Source organism: Heterodontus francisci, chromosome 6 (genome assembly GCF_036365525.1).
Source record: "Heterodontus francisci isolate sHetFra1 chromosome 6, sHetFra1.hap1, whole genome shotgun sequence".
NCBI classification, from domain to species: Eukaryota; Metazoa; Chordata; class Chondrichthyes; order Heterodontiformes; family Heterodontidae; genus Heterodontus; species Heterodontus francisci.
In genome coordinates, this window is record NC_090376.1 from 154116795 (window position 1) to 154130076 (window position 13282).

The 13282-nt window shown below is 41.2% G+C and overlaps 1 protein-coding gene across 4 annotated transcripts in view; it reads right to left on the reverse strand.

The window, feature by feature from the left end:
* abcc4 (ATP binding cassette subfamily C member 4 (PEL blood group)) overlaps positions 1 to 13282 on the reverse strand; it is a 566891-nt gene that overhangs the window by 184640 nt on the left and 368969 nt on the right. For all 4 annotated transcript variants that reach the window (XM_068034379.1, XM_068034378.1, XM_068034377.1 and 1 more), the window contains exon 21: positions 1035 to 1185. In XM_068034379.1, coding sequence (XP_067890480.1) covers positions 1035 to 1185 — 151 coding nt within the window. The remainder of the gene's footprint in view (positions 1 to 1034; positions 1186 to 13282) is intronic.

Consider the following 13282-nt stretch of genomic DNA (forward strand, 5'->3'; position numbering starts at 1 on the left):
AAACTGCAGCACAGATGCCATGACAGCATATGAAGATCAAATGAGAGACAACAGTGGCAGAAGTACATATCTTCTATTGTATTTAAAAAATAATGTGCCACAACATTCCAAAAGAGTTACACTATTAACATTATGTGAAAGGTCCACCTACAGTAGATATAATTAAGCCACTTTTGAACCACACCAAAATTGTTTTAAAAAGCTGTGTAAAAAAGGAAACTCTTTCAAAAAAAGTGCAGCATGGTTAATGTAAAAGAAAAAAACACAAAACAGCAAACATCATCAGAACAGGCTGAAAAACCATCACCACTGACTCAAAATGGTGGATCAAAGCCCATCCTTCACTGACAGAGCTTGCATTTGGACATATAATAGTTAAATAAATTCAATGTCGTCAGCAAAATGCACATGGGAGCAAATCTTTAATCACACAAGCAACAAGAGGTAGAAAGGAAGTAGCAGAACTTGCATAAATATTCTCCCTTGCAGTGACTAACATTGGAAGATGTAAAAAAAAGTCTGACAATGTAATCCCCTCTCCCCTTTACTCCCTCCCTTTCTCATACAGTCATAGTTATACAGCATAGAAACAGGCCCATCGTGTCTGTGCTGGCCATCAAGCACCGAACTATTCTAATCCCATTTTTCAGCGCTTGGCCCTTGTATGCTATGGCGTTTCAAGTGCTCATCTAAATACTTGTTAAATGTTGTGATAGTTCCTGCCTCCACCACCTCTTCAGGCAGTGCGTTCCAGATTCCAACCACGCTCTGGGTGAAAAAATGTTTCCTCAAATCCCCTCTAAACCTCCTGTCCCTGACCTTAAATCAATGCCCCTTGGTTATTGACCCCGCCGCTAAGGGAAAAAGTTTCTTCCCATCTAACCTATCAATGCCCCTCATAATTTTGTATACCCATATCCATATATTTCTGTCCCACTTTCCCCTCTCACCCTTCCTCCTTCTCTTGTTAACATAAAAATAGCTATCCTGAACACAGTTTAAAAAGGTAATTTAATTTTCAGTGTCCTACTTACTGGTTGATTCCATGCGTTTAATATCACGTGATGTTTTCAAGAAATAGCGCCGGAGGAAAAAGAACACAATGACAAGTGGACTGATTGGAATAAGTATCCAAGGAATGACAGATACTGCCACAGCTACCACACACAAGATCTGCAGAAAAGACTTTAAAAAAAAAAGTATTTATTATTACTATCCAATAAATAACTAGTTCAATTAATATATGACAATATAGTGGAACTTAAACTGGAAGGGATCCCATTGCAGATAATCAGGAGTCCACCAGAATAAGGACACACTGATTAGTTGCTAACAGGAGCACAGGTGCTTATGGCTATATCACTCTCCTTAAATTTTGCTTCTATTTAAGTTTTATTCATTGTTTATAATTTTAAATTTGAAGTGTTCCCAATTCTTAAATAATATTTATTCTGTTCATTTGAAGTCAAATAAAATTATAATACAGCAATTACCTATTTTATCTCAAACCGACTGATGAAAAGACACAGACCTGAAATGGTCACTCTGTTTTTCTCTCCACAGCTGCTGCCAGACCTGCTGAGTATTTCCAGCACTTTCTCCTTTTATTTCAAAAAAGAGGTTGTGTTGTAAAAATTTGAAGACTTTATTTCAGGAAGTCACTAGGATAGTGAAAGAGGGCAATCCAGTAGACATTCTCCACCTGACTTTCAGAAAGTCTTTGATAAGAATCTCACACTAGATATGTCACAAGATAGAATCTTGTGGCATCAGTAGGAATCTGAAACGTTGGATTAAGAATTGGCTCCAATCACACAGTCAAAAACACAAATGTGTTTCAGCTGGGAGATATGTTGCCAGTAGGTTTCCCAAGGAACGAACCTAGGAACTCAATTATCTTCCTGAATTAGCCGTACCATCTATCCCCCTACTGTCAAAAGCCTTCTCAAAAACCTGCTTCCTCAACTGCATCTTCAATTACCTTCCTTAATCTCCCTTCAATATCCCACTCAATGTCTTATGATCTCCTGGAAAGTGCCTTGGGTCATTTATTTCATGAAAGGCACTATATAAGCATAAATTGCTGTAAATGTTTAAATGCTAGAGAGGACAGCATATGCTTCATGTAACATTTACTGGTAATGTAGCAGCTGGCAAATCTCTTCCCAGCATTGGGGCAGGTGGTATTCAGGTGTAAGCACAAATCATTTAATCTCACTGGGCATGAAGCACATATCTTTTCAGTTCCCTTCAACTAAAGATTGTGGGCGAAATCTTCTGAGACCTGAGGAGGTGGGCTGGAGGCGGGGCTGGTAAGGAAATCCGACTGGTCGCTGGGCATTACTGTCTTTGGGTGAATATGCCGGAGGCAGGTGAGCAACAGAAGTGGCTACCTCACCATCAGCAGCTGGGTAGCCAATTAACTGGATAGTGAGGAGAGAGGAGGTAAAAGTGTAGGTATTCGACCTCCTTCGATTGCACAGGAAGTTGCTGTGGGAAGGTTTTCCGGTACATTGATGACTGTATCAGTGCTGTTTCCTGCTCCCATCCCGAACTGGAAAACTTCATTAACTTTGCCTCCATTTCCACCCTTCTCTCACCTTTACATGGTCTATCTCCGACACTTCTCTTCCCTGCCTCGACTTCTCTGTCTCCGTCTCTGAGGATAGGATACTAATATTCATTATAAGCCCACCGACTCCCACAGCTACCTCGATTACACTTCTTCACACCATGCCTCCTGTAATCCATTCCATTCTCCCAGTTTCTCCATCTCTGACGCATCTGCTCTGATGATGCAACCTTCCATGAAAGCACTTCTGAAATGTCTTCCTTTATCCTCAACTAAGGATTTCCCCCCAACTGTGGTTGACAGGGCCCTCAACTGTGTCTGGCCCATTTCCTGCACCTCTACCCTCACCCCTTCCTCTCCCTCCCAGAACCACGATAAGGTTCCCCTTGTCCTCACTTTCCACCCACCAGCCTCCACATCCAAAGGATCATCCTCCGCCATTTCCGCCACATCCAGCGTGATGCCACTACCAAATGCATCTTCCCCTCCCCTATCAGCATTTCGAAGGGATCGTTCCCCAGTGACACCCTGGTCCACTTCTCCATTACCCCCAACACCTCGTCCCCTTCCGAGGGCACCATCCCATGCAATTGCAGGATTGCTATAGATGCTGACAGACCTGCTGAGTATTTCCAGCATTTCTTGTTCTTATTTCATGAGCAAACTTGTAGCTCATGGAATAAAAGGGACGGTAGCAACATGGATACAAAATTTGCTCAGTGACAGGAAACAAAAAGTAGTGGTTAATGGATGTTTTTCCGACTGGAGGAAGGTTTGTGGTGGAGTTCCCTAGGGATGAGTGTTGGGACCCTTGCTTTTCCTGATATATATTAATGACCTAGACCTTGGTGTACAGGGCAAAATTTCAAAGTTTGCAGATGAAATGAAAGTTGGAAGCATTGTGAATTGTGAGGATTGTGTAGAACTTCAAAAGGACATAGACAAGTTGGTGGAATGGGCAGACAGGTGGCAGATGAAGTTCAATGCAGAAAAGCATGAAGTGATTCATTTTGGTAGAAAGAACATGGAGAGACAATACAGTATAATGGGTACAATTCTAAAGGGATGCAGGAGTAGAGGACCTAGGTGTATATGTGCATACGTCATCGAAAGTAGCAGGACAGGTTGAGAGAGGGATTAATATAGCATACAGTATTCTGGGCTTTATTAATAGGGGCATAGAGTACAAGAGCAAGGAAGTTTTTTTGAACTTGAAAAGACACTAGTTCGGCCTCGGCTGGAGTACTGCATCCAGTTCTGGGTGCCGCACTTTAGGAAAGATATGAGGGCAATGGAGAGAGTACAGAAGTACAGAAAAAATTCACGACGATGGTTCCAAGGATGAGGAATTTCAATTATGAAGATAGATTGGAGAAGTTAGGACTGTTCTCCTTGGAGAGGAGAAGGCTGAGAGGTGATTTGATAGAGGTATTCCAAAATCATGGATTGGAAATATAATGCCCTTATTCAAAAAGGGAAGGAGGCAGAAAATAGGAAACTATAGACCAGTTAGTTTAACATCTATCGTTTGGAAATTGTTAGAATCTATTATTAAGGAAGTAATAACAGGACATTTAGAAAGTCAAAATGCAATCCATCAGAGTCAGCATGGTTTTATGAAGGGTAAATCATGTTTGACTAATTTGCTAGAGTTCTTTGAAGCTGTGACAAGCAAAGTGGATAATGGGGATCCTGTAGATGTAGTATATCTGGACTTCCAGAAGGTATTTAATAAGGTGCCGCACAAAAGGTTAATACACAAGGTAAAATCACATGGGGTTAGGGGCAATTTATTAGCTTAGATAGAGGATTGGCTAACCAACAGAAAACAGAGAGTCGGGATAAATGGGTCTTTTTCTGGTTGGCAAGATGTAACTAGTGGGGTGCCACAGGGTTCGGTCCTTGGGCCCCAATTATTTACAATCTATATTAATGACTTGGATGCAGGGATAGAAGGTACTATAGCCAAATTTGCAGATGACACTAAAATAGGTTGGATAGTAAGTTGCAAAAAAGAAATAAGAAATTTACAAATGGTTATGGATAGGTTAGGTGAATGGGCCAAAATTTTGCAGATGGAGTTTAATGTGGATATGTGTGAGGTTATCCTATTTGGTTGGAAGAATAGAAAGGCAAATTATCTAAATGGAGAGAAACTTCAGAGTGCTTGTGTGCAGAAGGATTTGGGTGTCCTCGTGCATGAATAGCAGAAAGCTAGAATGCAGGTACAGCAGATAAAAAGGAAGGCAGATGGTATTTTGGTATTTATTGATTTAGATTTAGATATACAGCACTGAAACAGGCCCTTCGGCCCACCGAGTCTGTGCCGACCATTAACCACCCATTTATACTAATCCTACACTAATCCCATATTTCTACCACATCCTCACCTGTCCCTATACTCCCCTACCACCTACCTATACCAGGGGCAATTTATAATGGCCAATTTACCTATCAACCTGCAAGTCTTTTGGCTGTGGGAGGAAACCGGAGCACCCGGAGGAAACCCACACAGACACAGGGAGAACTTGCAAACTCCACACAGGCAGGACCCAGAATTGAACCAGGGCCGCTAGAGCTGTGAGGCTGCAGTGCTAACCACTGCGCCACCCTAATCAGCTAAAGGAATAGAATGTAAAAGTAGGGAAGTGTTGCTGCAACTGTACAAGGCATTAGTGAGACCGCACCTGGAGTACTGCGCACAGTTTTGGTCCCCTTACTTGAGGAGGGATGTAGTTGCATTGGAGGCAGTTCAGAGGAGGTTGACTAGATTGATTCCAGAGATGAGGAGTTTGTCTTATGAAGAGAGATTGAGCAGTTTAGGCCTTTACTCTCTAGACTTTAGAAGAATGAGAGGAGATCTAATTGAGGTATATAAGTTGATTAAGGGGATTCACAAAGCAGATGTAAAGAGGATGTTTCCTCTTGTGGGGAAATCTAGAATGAGAGGTCATAGTTTTAGGATAAGGAGTAGCAGATTTAAAACAGAGATGAGGAGAAATTACTTCTCTCAAAGGGTCATGAGTCTGTGGAATTCACTAACCCAGAATGCGGTGGATGCCGTGACATTGAGTAAATTTAAGGAGGAGATAGACAGATTTTTAATGAGCAATGGGTTGAAGGGTTATGAAGAATGGGCAGGAAAGTGGAGTTGAGGCCGAGATGAGATCAACCATGATCATATTGAATGGCGGAGTAGGCTCGAGGGGCTGAATTGCCTACTCCTGCTCCTAGTTCTTATGTTCTGGACAGAGTAGATAGAGAGAAACTGTTCCCATTCATGAAAGGATCGAGAACGAGAGGGTACAGATTTGTAGTATTTGGCAAGAAGCAAAAGTGTCATGAGGAAAAACTTTTTCATTCAGCGAGTGATTAAGGTCTGGAATGCGCTGCCTGAGAATGTGGTGGAGGCAGGTTGAATTGAAGCATCCAAAAGGGAATGAGACAGTTATATGAAAAGGAAGAATGTGCAGGGTTATGGGGAGAAGGCAGGGGAATGGAACTGAGGGAATTTTTGAGGCTTTCAGAGAGCCAGTGTGGACACGATGGGCCAAATGGCCTCCTTCTGCACTGTAACAATTGCTCCCCCTAATCAGTGTATCCCTGTCTTTTCCAGCTTGCTTCAATGTATTATGCTTCTCAATTGACCCCCATGAAAATTTTCATAGGCAAGCATGAATGCAGATAATGGGAAGACAGACAATCAAAGTAATATTGAACTACAAAGTACAGCTCAGGTAGTGATGAAAACCATAAGGGTGTGATCCTGAAACTAAGTTTCAAATGTCAAGGAGGAGAAAAAAAATTAATGAACTTTTGTGACAGGTGCTATTATTGTTCATTCATAAAACCTCAACATGGCAGATTTTATTACCAGGCATATTTCTTACTGTTTGTCTAATCATTCTTACAAACTTTCCAGCATCTGCAAGTTCTGTAGATTTGCCCCCAGCAAGAGATAAGACCATTATGCTTTGTTATTTTCTTCTTGTTTTTCTATCCTCAGGTACTAAAAAGACAATGATGTATACTTAAATTTTCACAAAATGACCTTAGTCTTGAATAGATTGAATAAAAGGTTTTCTATGGTGAATGACAAGTTAATGCACCAACTCTCTTGGAAGTTTAAGGAACTTCAACACTAAGTCAATGGATAACAAAAATTGCAGATCAGTCATAAATTTCATGCAACTATTTTTGCATTGAGTCCTCTGGTTATTTTCAATCTTAGCTAAAGGTTCTATACAGTTTTAAAATACTGTCAGAGAGATTGGCATTTCCCAAATGGGCAGAATCTAATCCTGTACTCTGTAATTTCAGCCATCCTCAAGGTATTATCAGTCTGCTTTAACTACATGGAGCCATCATGTGCTGATTGCTTAATTTACTGTCTAGGAGTCATGATGATGCATTATGACAGTTCAAGATTTATGAATGTATTAAACACTAAAAAAGGCTGCTTATTACACCAATACCAATGGCAAAATCTTACTAATTCAGGTGTCTGGTTTGACAACTGTATCCATTTCTGCCACACCAAAGTTTTACATTTTCTTTGTAACTTCTGGTCCATTATTAATTGTCACAGAATATAGTGCTATAGATTACATTCATATATTTTGTGCAACATTGGAAGATATTATACAAGAAATGCATCCTGCACCATGAAAGTTATTGCCAATATCAGATAGTGGTAACAGCTATCTGTCCATCTATATTCTCTAACTTTGTTCCAGGGAATAAATAAAAACGAAGGGCCTGTTTCTGTGCTGTATAACTCTATGACACAGACATGACAATTACTCAAGTGGTCTTAAAATGGATGCCTATAAACTCTGGATCCTGTGGGAAGTTCAGTTGATTACTTGGTATTTAAAGCTGAATTTAAACAATCACTCATTTAGTTCAGATTCTTGGAACTGGCAACTATAACCTGGCTCCCTGTGTTTGCACTAAGTTTATCCCAGTGGCAGAATCATATATCCAATGGAAATACAGAGAAATGGCACATGAAGGGCAGTCTCCAGGAATTCAAACTAAACAGGTGCCAGTGTAAAAGCAGAAGAACCCCCAGCTTTCAAAAGTCCACAAGAATGTGCTGAACCTCATGTCTGCATCACCTTGAGCTCTGATCAATCATCTACATAGGGCCGTGTATCCTAGTGCAGTGCATTTAACAAGAAAACAAGATTACTTTAATAAATCTCAGAAACCTTCTATGCCAACAGTCAACAGCTTCACTGAAGTACGTTTTTCTGATTTTTTTTAAAAAAGAGTTCAACTAGGTGAAAATCGTCAATACTATCACTATAGCACCCAATGTTGATATTTATCATTCCCAGCTCCATATACCAAAGGTAGATGCAAAGTAAAGATCCCTTTCTTCTACTTAATAATGGGCCTTAACTTCAGCCTCAGAACAGGACTCCTGACTGCACCAGTGAGCATTTTTTAATTCCTATTCCAGCCACCCTTTTATTTTCTCTAAGTGGGACTACCAATTTAGACCAAATATTTGCTGAATTGTAGGCAGTTTTAAATGGGTGAAACCATGGTTACTGGATATGTGGTTTGCTTATGTCCATTGTGGCTAACAGACAGATGGAAAGCATGGGCTAGATTCAAAACCAGGTCCCAGAAATGAAGCACAGTGTGCAAAAACACCAGAGAGGTTAAACTGTTAAGATCACAAAGTGGCACGACTATAATTCTCTCCTTTATTCTCATGGTAAGTCCTCTGACAGACAGTGCAGATGACAACCTTTATTGCAAGCCAGAATTATCGCCTAGAACTGAGTTTTCCAGTTAACAGAAGTAGATGACTTGCCTGAGTTCTGGAATATTAAACTTATAAGGCAAAAGGAATTAATCTGAATGGTTTCTCAGATTTAGATATAATTGTTACAAAATTCATTAAAGGAAGATCTTGGGCTGGAAGATGGGAAGTACTGCCATTATAACTACCTGATAACAGCAGGAAGGAAATCTCTGTCAGGAGCAATATCTGTTTGAATTAGGCAGACTGTCAAGTTATTCTCAATAGTTCAACAACTGCAAAAAGGAAAGGTTTATGTTTTTGATATAACACCAAAGATAACCCTAGAAATAAGTTAACGTTTCAGACATAATCGTAAAGACAGGTTAACTTCTCAGATATAACCATTCCAAGGATTGTACCCAAAACATTAACCTGTACTTTCCCTTTACAAATGCAGGCGCACTTAGTGTATTTCCAGCATTTTTTATTCTCATTTCCAGTACTTGCTGTGTTTTTCTTTTCATTTCTTCAATTATTGAGATCAGTGCTTTGCTGAGTCATGCAATGGCTTTTGACTTTAGGGGGATGGATGGTTCTCTTTTTTTCTGACTATGGGGGAGGATTCTTTGTTAATCTCCCCTTTGTCCTCTGGGACACTCCTGCCTGCAGGTATTTGTGCAGACTCTACTGCACTCCCCTGTGGCACTTTAGCTAGGTGAGGTATCACCCACACGGTTTCTCTGCCCCCTAGAGATCTTTCTTTGTCTCTGCAGGTTCCTGTAAATGCTGTTAGCAACTCTGGTAGGGTGCTTCTAGTGTCTGCATTTACATAGGAGGATGTGGGGTCTAACTTTTCACATTTTTTGGGGCTGGCTGACCGGACAGTAGGGGTTTTCATCCTGGATTCCTCCCGGACGTCCTTTAACCTGCCCTCCTGGTCACTTTTCCCCTTCCCCTGCTAACCTTTTGTCAGCTTTGTATAATTATATATAATTCTAAATTTATTTCTAAACATCTCATTACATTGCATTTCTACATTCATTGCAGGATGAGGGAGTACTGAGTATACTAACTGGGACTCAACGTCTATTTTAGGACAATGGTACCAAATTTGGCTGAAACTGGGCAAAGCATGGACTGCAAATGTTCTGCTTCGTTTTTCCAGGTTTCCAGCAGTACTTAAATGAACTGAACGATACCAGGAAGTGCTCCTTTTGGCTCCTCACCAAACTCAGTCATTGTTGGCCCATGTTTGCTTGCACCACCCATCCCCCACCTCCAAGATTTACATGTGGGGCCATGTTGGCGTCCAGGCCACCCAATTTTGAGAAGATCCCAAACAGAGATCTGCATTGGTATGCCTGATTGGCATGCACAACTTGCTGCATGAGGTCCAATTTCAAACAAGCCTTGGGTTGCCATATTCAGACATGAGTTCTGAAAGTGCTGCCCATTTTGTGCTGCTTTTTGGTGCAAGTCCATTTTCCCAGGCCTTGTATGGATGGAAAAGATCTATGACGCTACTCAAAGAACAGCAGGAATTTATCCTAATTCCTAACATCCTAGCAAACAAACTTATTTTGTCATATATTTGTATGTTTTTTGGAAAATAGCCTGCAGCATTTTCTAACATAACAGTTACTGTATTTCAAAAATCAAATCATGCATTTGTTGTAAAATACTTCGGGATGTCTTCTGGACATGATAAAATGATTATAAATAAAACTTTTTCATAACTTCCTTCCATTCTGCAAAACCCTCTGATAAATTACAAATGTTTTAGTATTTTGTAAAGACACTGACCGCAGTTGAGCATTCTCATTGTAATAATACCAATACTATCATTTACATAGAATTTACAGCAGGGGAACAAGCTATTTGGCCCAATTGGTCTGTCGTGGAAGTCAAGCTCCACATGAGCTTTCTCCCATCCTACTTCATATAACCTGATTTACATATCCTTCTATTCCTTTCTCCCTCATTAATTTATCTAGTTTCTTCTTAAAAGCTACAACAATCATAGAATGGTTACAGCAGAGAAGGAGGCTGTTCAGCCCGTCAAGTCTGTGCCGGCTCTCTGCAAGAGCAATTCAGCTAGTTTCACTCTGCCGCCCTTTTCCTGTAACCCTGCAAATTTTTTGTCTTCAGGTGTTTATCCAAGTCCCTTTTAAAATCCACAATTGAATCTGCCTCCACCAACCTCTCAGGCAACGTATATACTAAACAGTCACTGTGTAAAAAATTATTTTCTCATGTTGCCTTTGGTTCTTTTGCCAATCACCTTAAATCTATCTCCTCTGGTTCTTGATCCCTCCACCAAAGGGAACAATTTCTTTCTATCTATTCTGTCTAGAACACACATGATTTTGAACACTTCTACCATATGTTCATATAGCAGAGTCTTTGAATATGTTTAAGGCAGAGGTAGATAGATTCTTGATAAGCAAGATGGTGATAGGTTATCGGGGGTAGGGGGTAATGTGGAGAAATCAGTTCAGCCATGAACTTATTGAATGGCGGAGCAGGCTCATGGAGCCGAGTGGCCTACTCCTGCTCTTAATTCGTATGTAAATCTCATCTCAACCTTCTCTTCTTTAACGCAAACAACCCCAGCTTCTCCAATCTATCCTCAAAGTCCTTCATCCTTGGAACCATTCCTGTAAATCTTTTCTGTACCCTCTCTAAAGCCTTCACATTCTTCCTAAAGTACAGTGTTCAGAATTGGATACAATACTCCAGTTGAGGCCAAGACATTCTTTATAAAGGTTCACTATAAGTTCCTTGCTTTGGTACTCTATGCCTCTATTTATAAAGCCCAGCATCCCATATGCCTTTTTAATTACTTTCTCAACCAGCCCTGCCACCTTCAATGATATGTGCACACATCCCCAGGTCTCTCTGTTCCTGCACTCTCTTTACAATTGGACCCTTTATTTTATATTGCCTCTCCTTACTCTTCCTACCAGAATGTATCACTTCACACTTCTCTACATTAAATTTCATCTGCCACGTGTCTGCCCATTCCACCAGCCTATCTATGTCCTCTTGAAATCGGTCACTATCCTCCTCACAGTTTACGATACTTCCAAGTTTTGCGCCATCTGCAAATTTTGAAATTGTGACCTGTACACCCAAGTCTAAGTCATTAATATATAAAGTAAAGCAAAGGTCCTAGTACTGACCCCTGGGGAACACCACATTCCTCCAGTCTGAAAAACAACCATTTACCACTACTCTGTTTCCTGTCACTCAGTCAACTTTGCATTCATGATGCCACTGTCTCTTTTATTCCATGGGCCTCAACTTTGCTGGTAAACCTAATATGTGGCACTTGATCAAACTCCCTTTGGAAGTTCATACACACCACATCAACTGCATTATCCTCATCAACTCTCTCTGTAACCTCATCAAAAACCACAAACACAATTTGCCCTTAACAAATCTGTGCTGGGTTTCCTTAATTAATCCACTCAGATCGAAATGACTATTAATTTTGTCTTGGATTACCATTTCTAAAAAGCTTTCCTAGAAATTGAGGTTAAGCTGACTGTCCTGTAGTTGCTGTCCTTACACCCTTTTTTGAATAAGGCAGTAATATTTGCAATTCTCCAGTCTTCTGGTACCACCCCCACATCTAAGTAGGATTGGAAGATTATGGCTATTACTTCTACAACTTCTGCCCCTACCACCCTCAGCACCCTTGGATGCATCCCATCTGGTCCTGGTGACTCATCAACCATGTGGTCGCAAGTCCACATTCTAACCACTCTCTGGGTAAAGATGTTTGTCCTGAATTCATTATTGGATTTATTAGTGACTACCTTGGCCAGAATCTTCCAGACATAGAAAAGGGTCGTGATCACTTCCGGGTCCTGACCCTGCTGGTGCCTGACGTCTGCACAGCATCGTGATCCTACGGGAGACGGTCAATTAATAGGCCACCTCCTTGTTCACCATCCAATTAAGGAGGGTGGACAGGACAGCGACGCTGGAGGCCCAATGAAAAGGCCCACAGCACGAGACGGCTGGCAGCCCCCCCGGGAAAGGCTGAGGCAGGTAGGTGAGGGTGAGGATGCCTCAAAACGGAGGTGCTCTCAGATTGCTGTCAACATTTTTAAAAAAAGGCTCAGAGCTTCTAGGGTCATCGCTGTTGGTGGGGGGGGGGGGGGGGGGTTGGGGGAGCCACTCTACAGGAATGATTGTATAGTCACTGGGGGGGTTTGACAGGAGGTTCCAATGGCCTCCAACATGCTGCTTTCAAGTAGTTGCTGGGCTCTGGATTCAGTGGGGGGGCCCTGCGTTCGCTGGGAAAGTTTCGTCGGCATGGGATAATGGCCCTTAATTGGATCGACTGGCAGTCCACCCTGGGAAACTCGCTTCGAGATGGGATGCCAGGGAACTGCCACTATGGGGTTTTCTGATACTTTCTTGGCCCTCCCAGCCTCCAAAACCAGCTCCAAGGTGCCTGGAAGATTCCAGCCCTCATATTTATGGCCCCTAGTTTTGGACTCCCCCACAAGTGGATTTATGTCTACCCTATCAAACCTCTTCATAATTTTAAACAACTTCATTATGTCACCCCTCAGCCTTCTCCTTTCTAAAGAAAAGAGCCCTAGCCTGCTATGACTTTCCTGACATACATACATATATATAAAATATATATATATATACACACACACAGCCTTTGAGTTTTGGTATCATTCTAGTAAATTATTTTGCATCTTCTCCAGTGCCTCTCGATCCTTTTTTTTTAAATAATTTGGAGACCTGAACTGTACGCAGTTTGTGGTCTAACCAAGGTATTATACAAGTTTAATGTAATTTGCCTGCTTTTCAAGTCTTTTGCTCTGGAAATGAACCCCAGTGCTTTGTTTGCATTTTATGCACTTGTTAATTTACATTGCTACATTTAAAGATTTGTGAATGTGTACTCCTAAATTCCACTGCTCCTC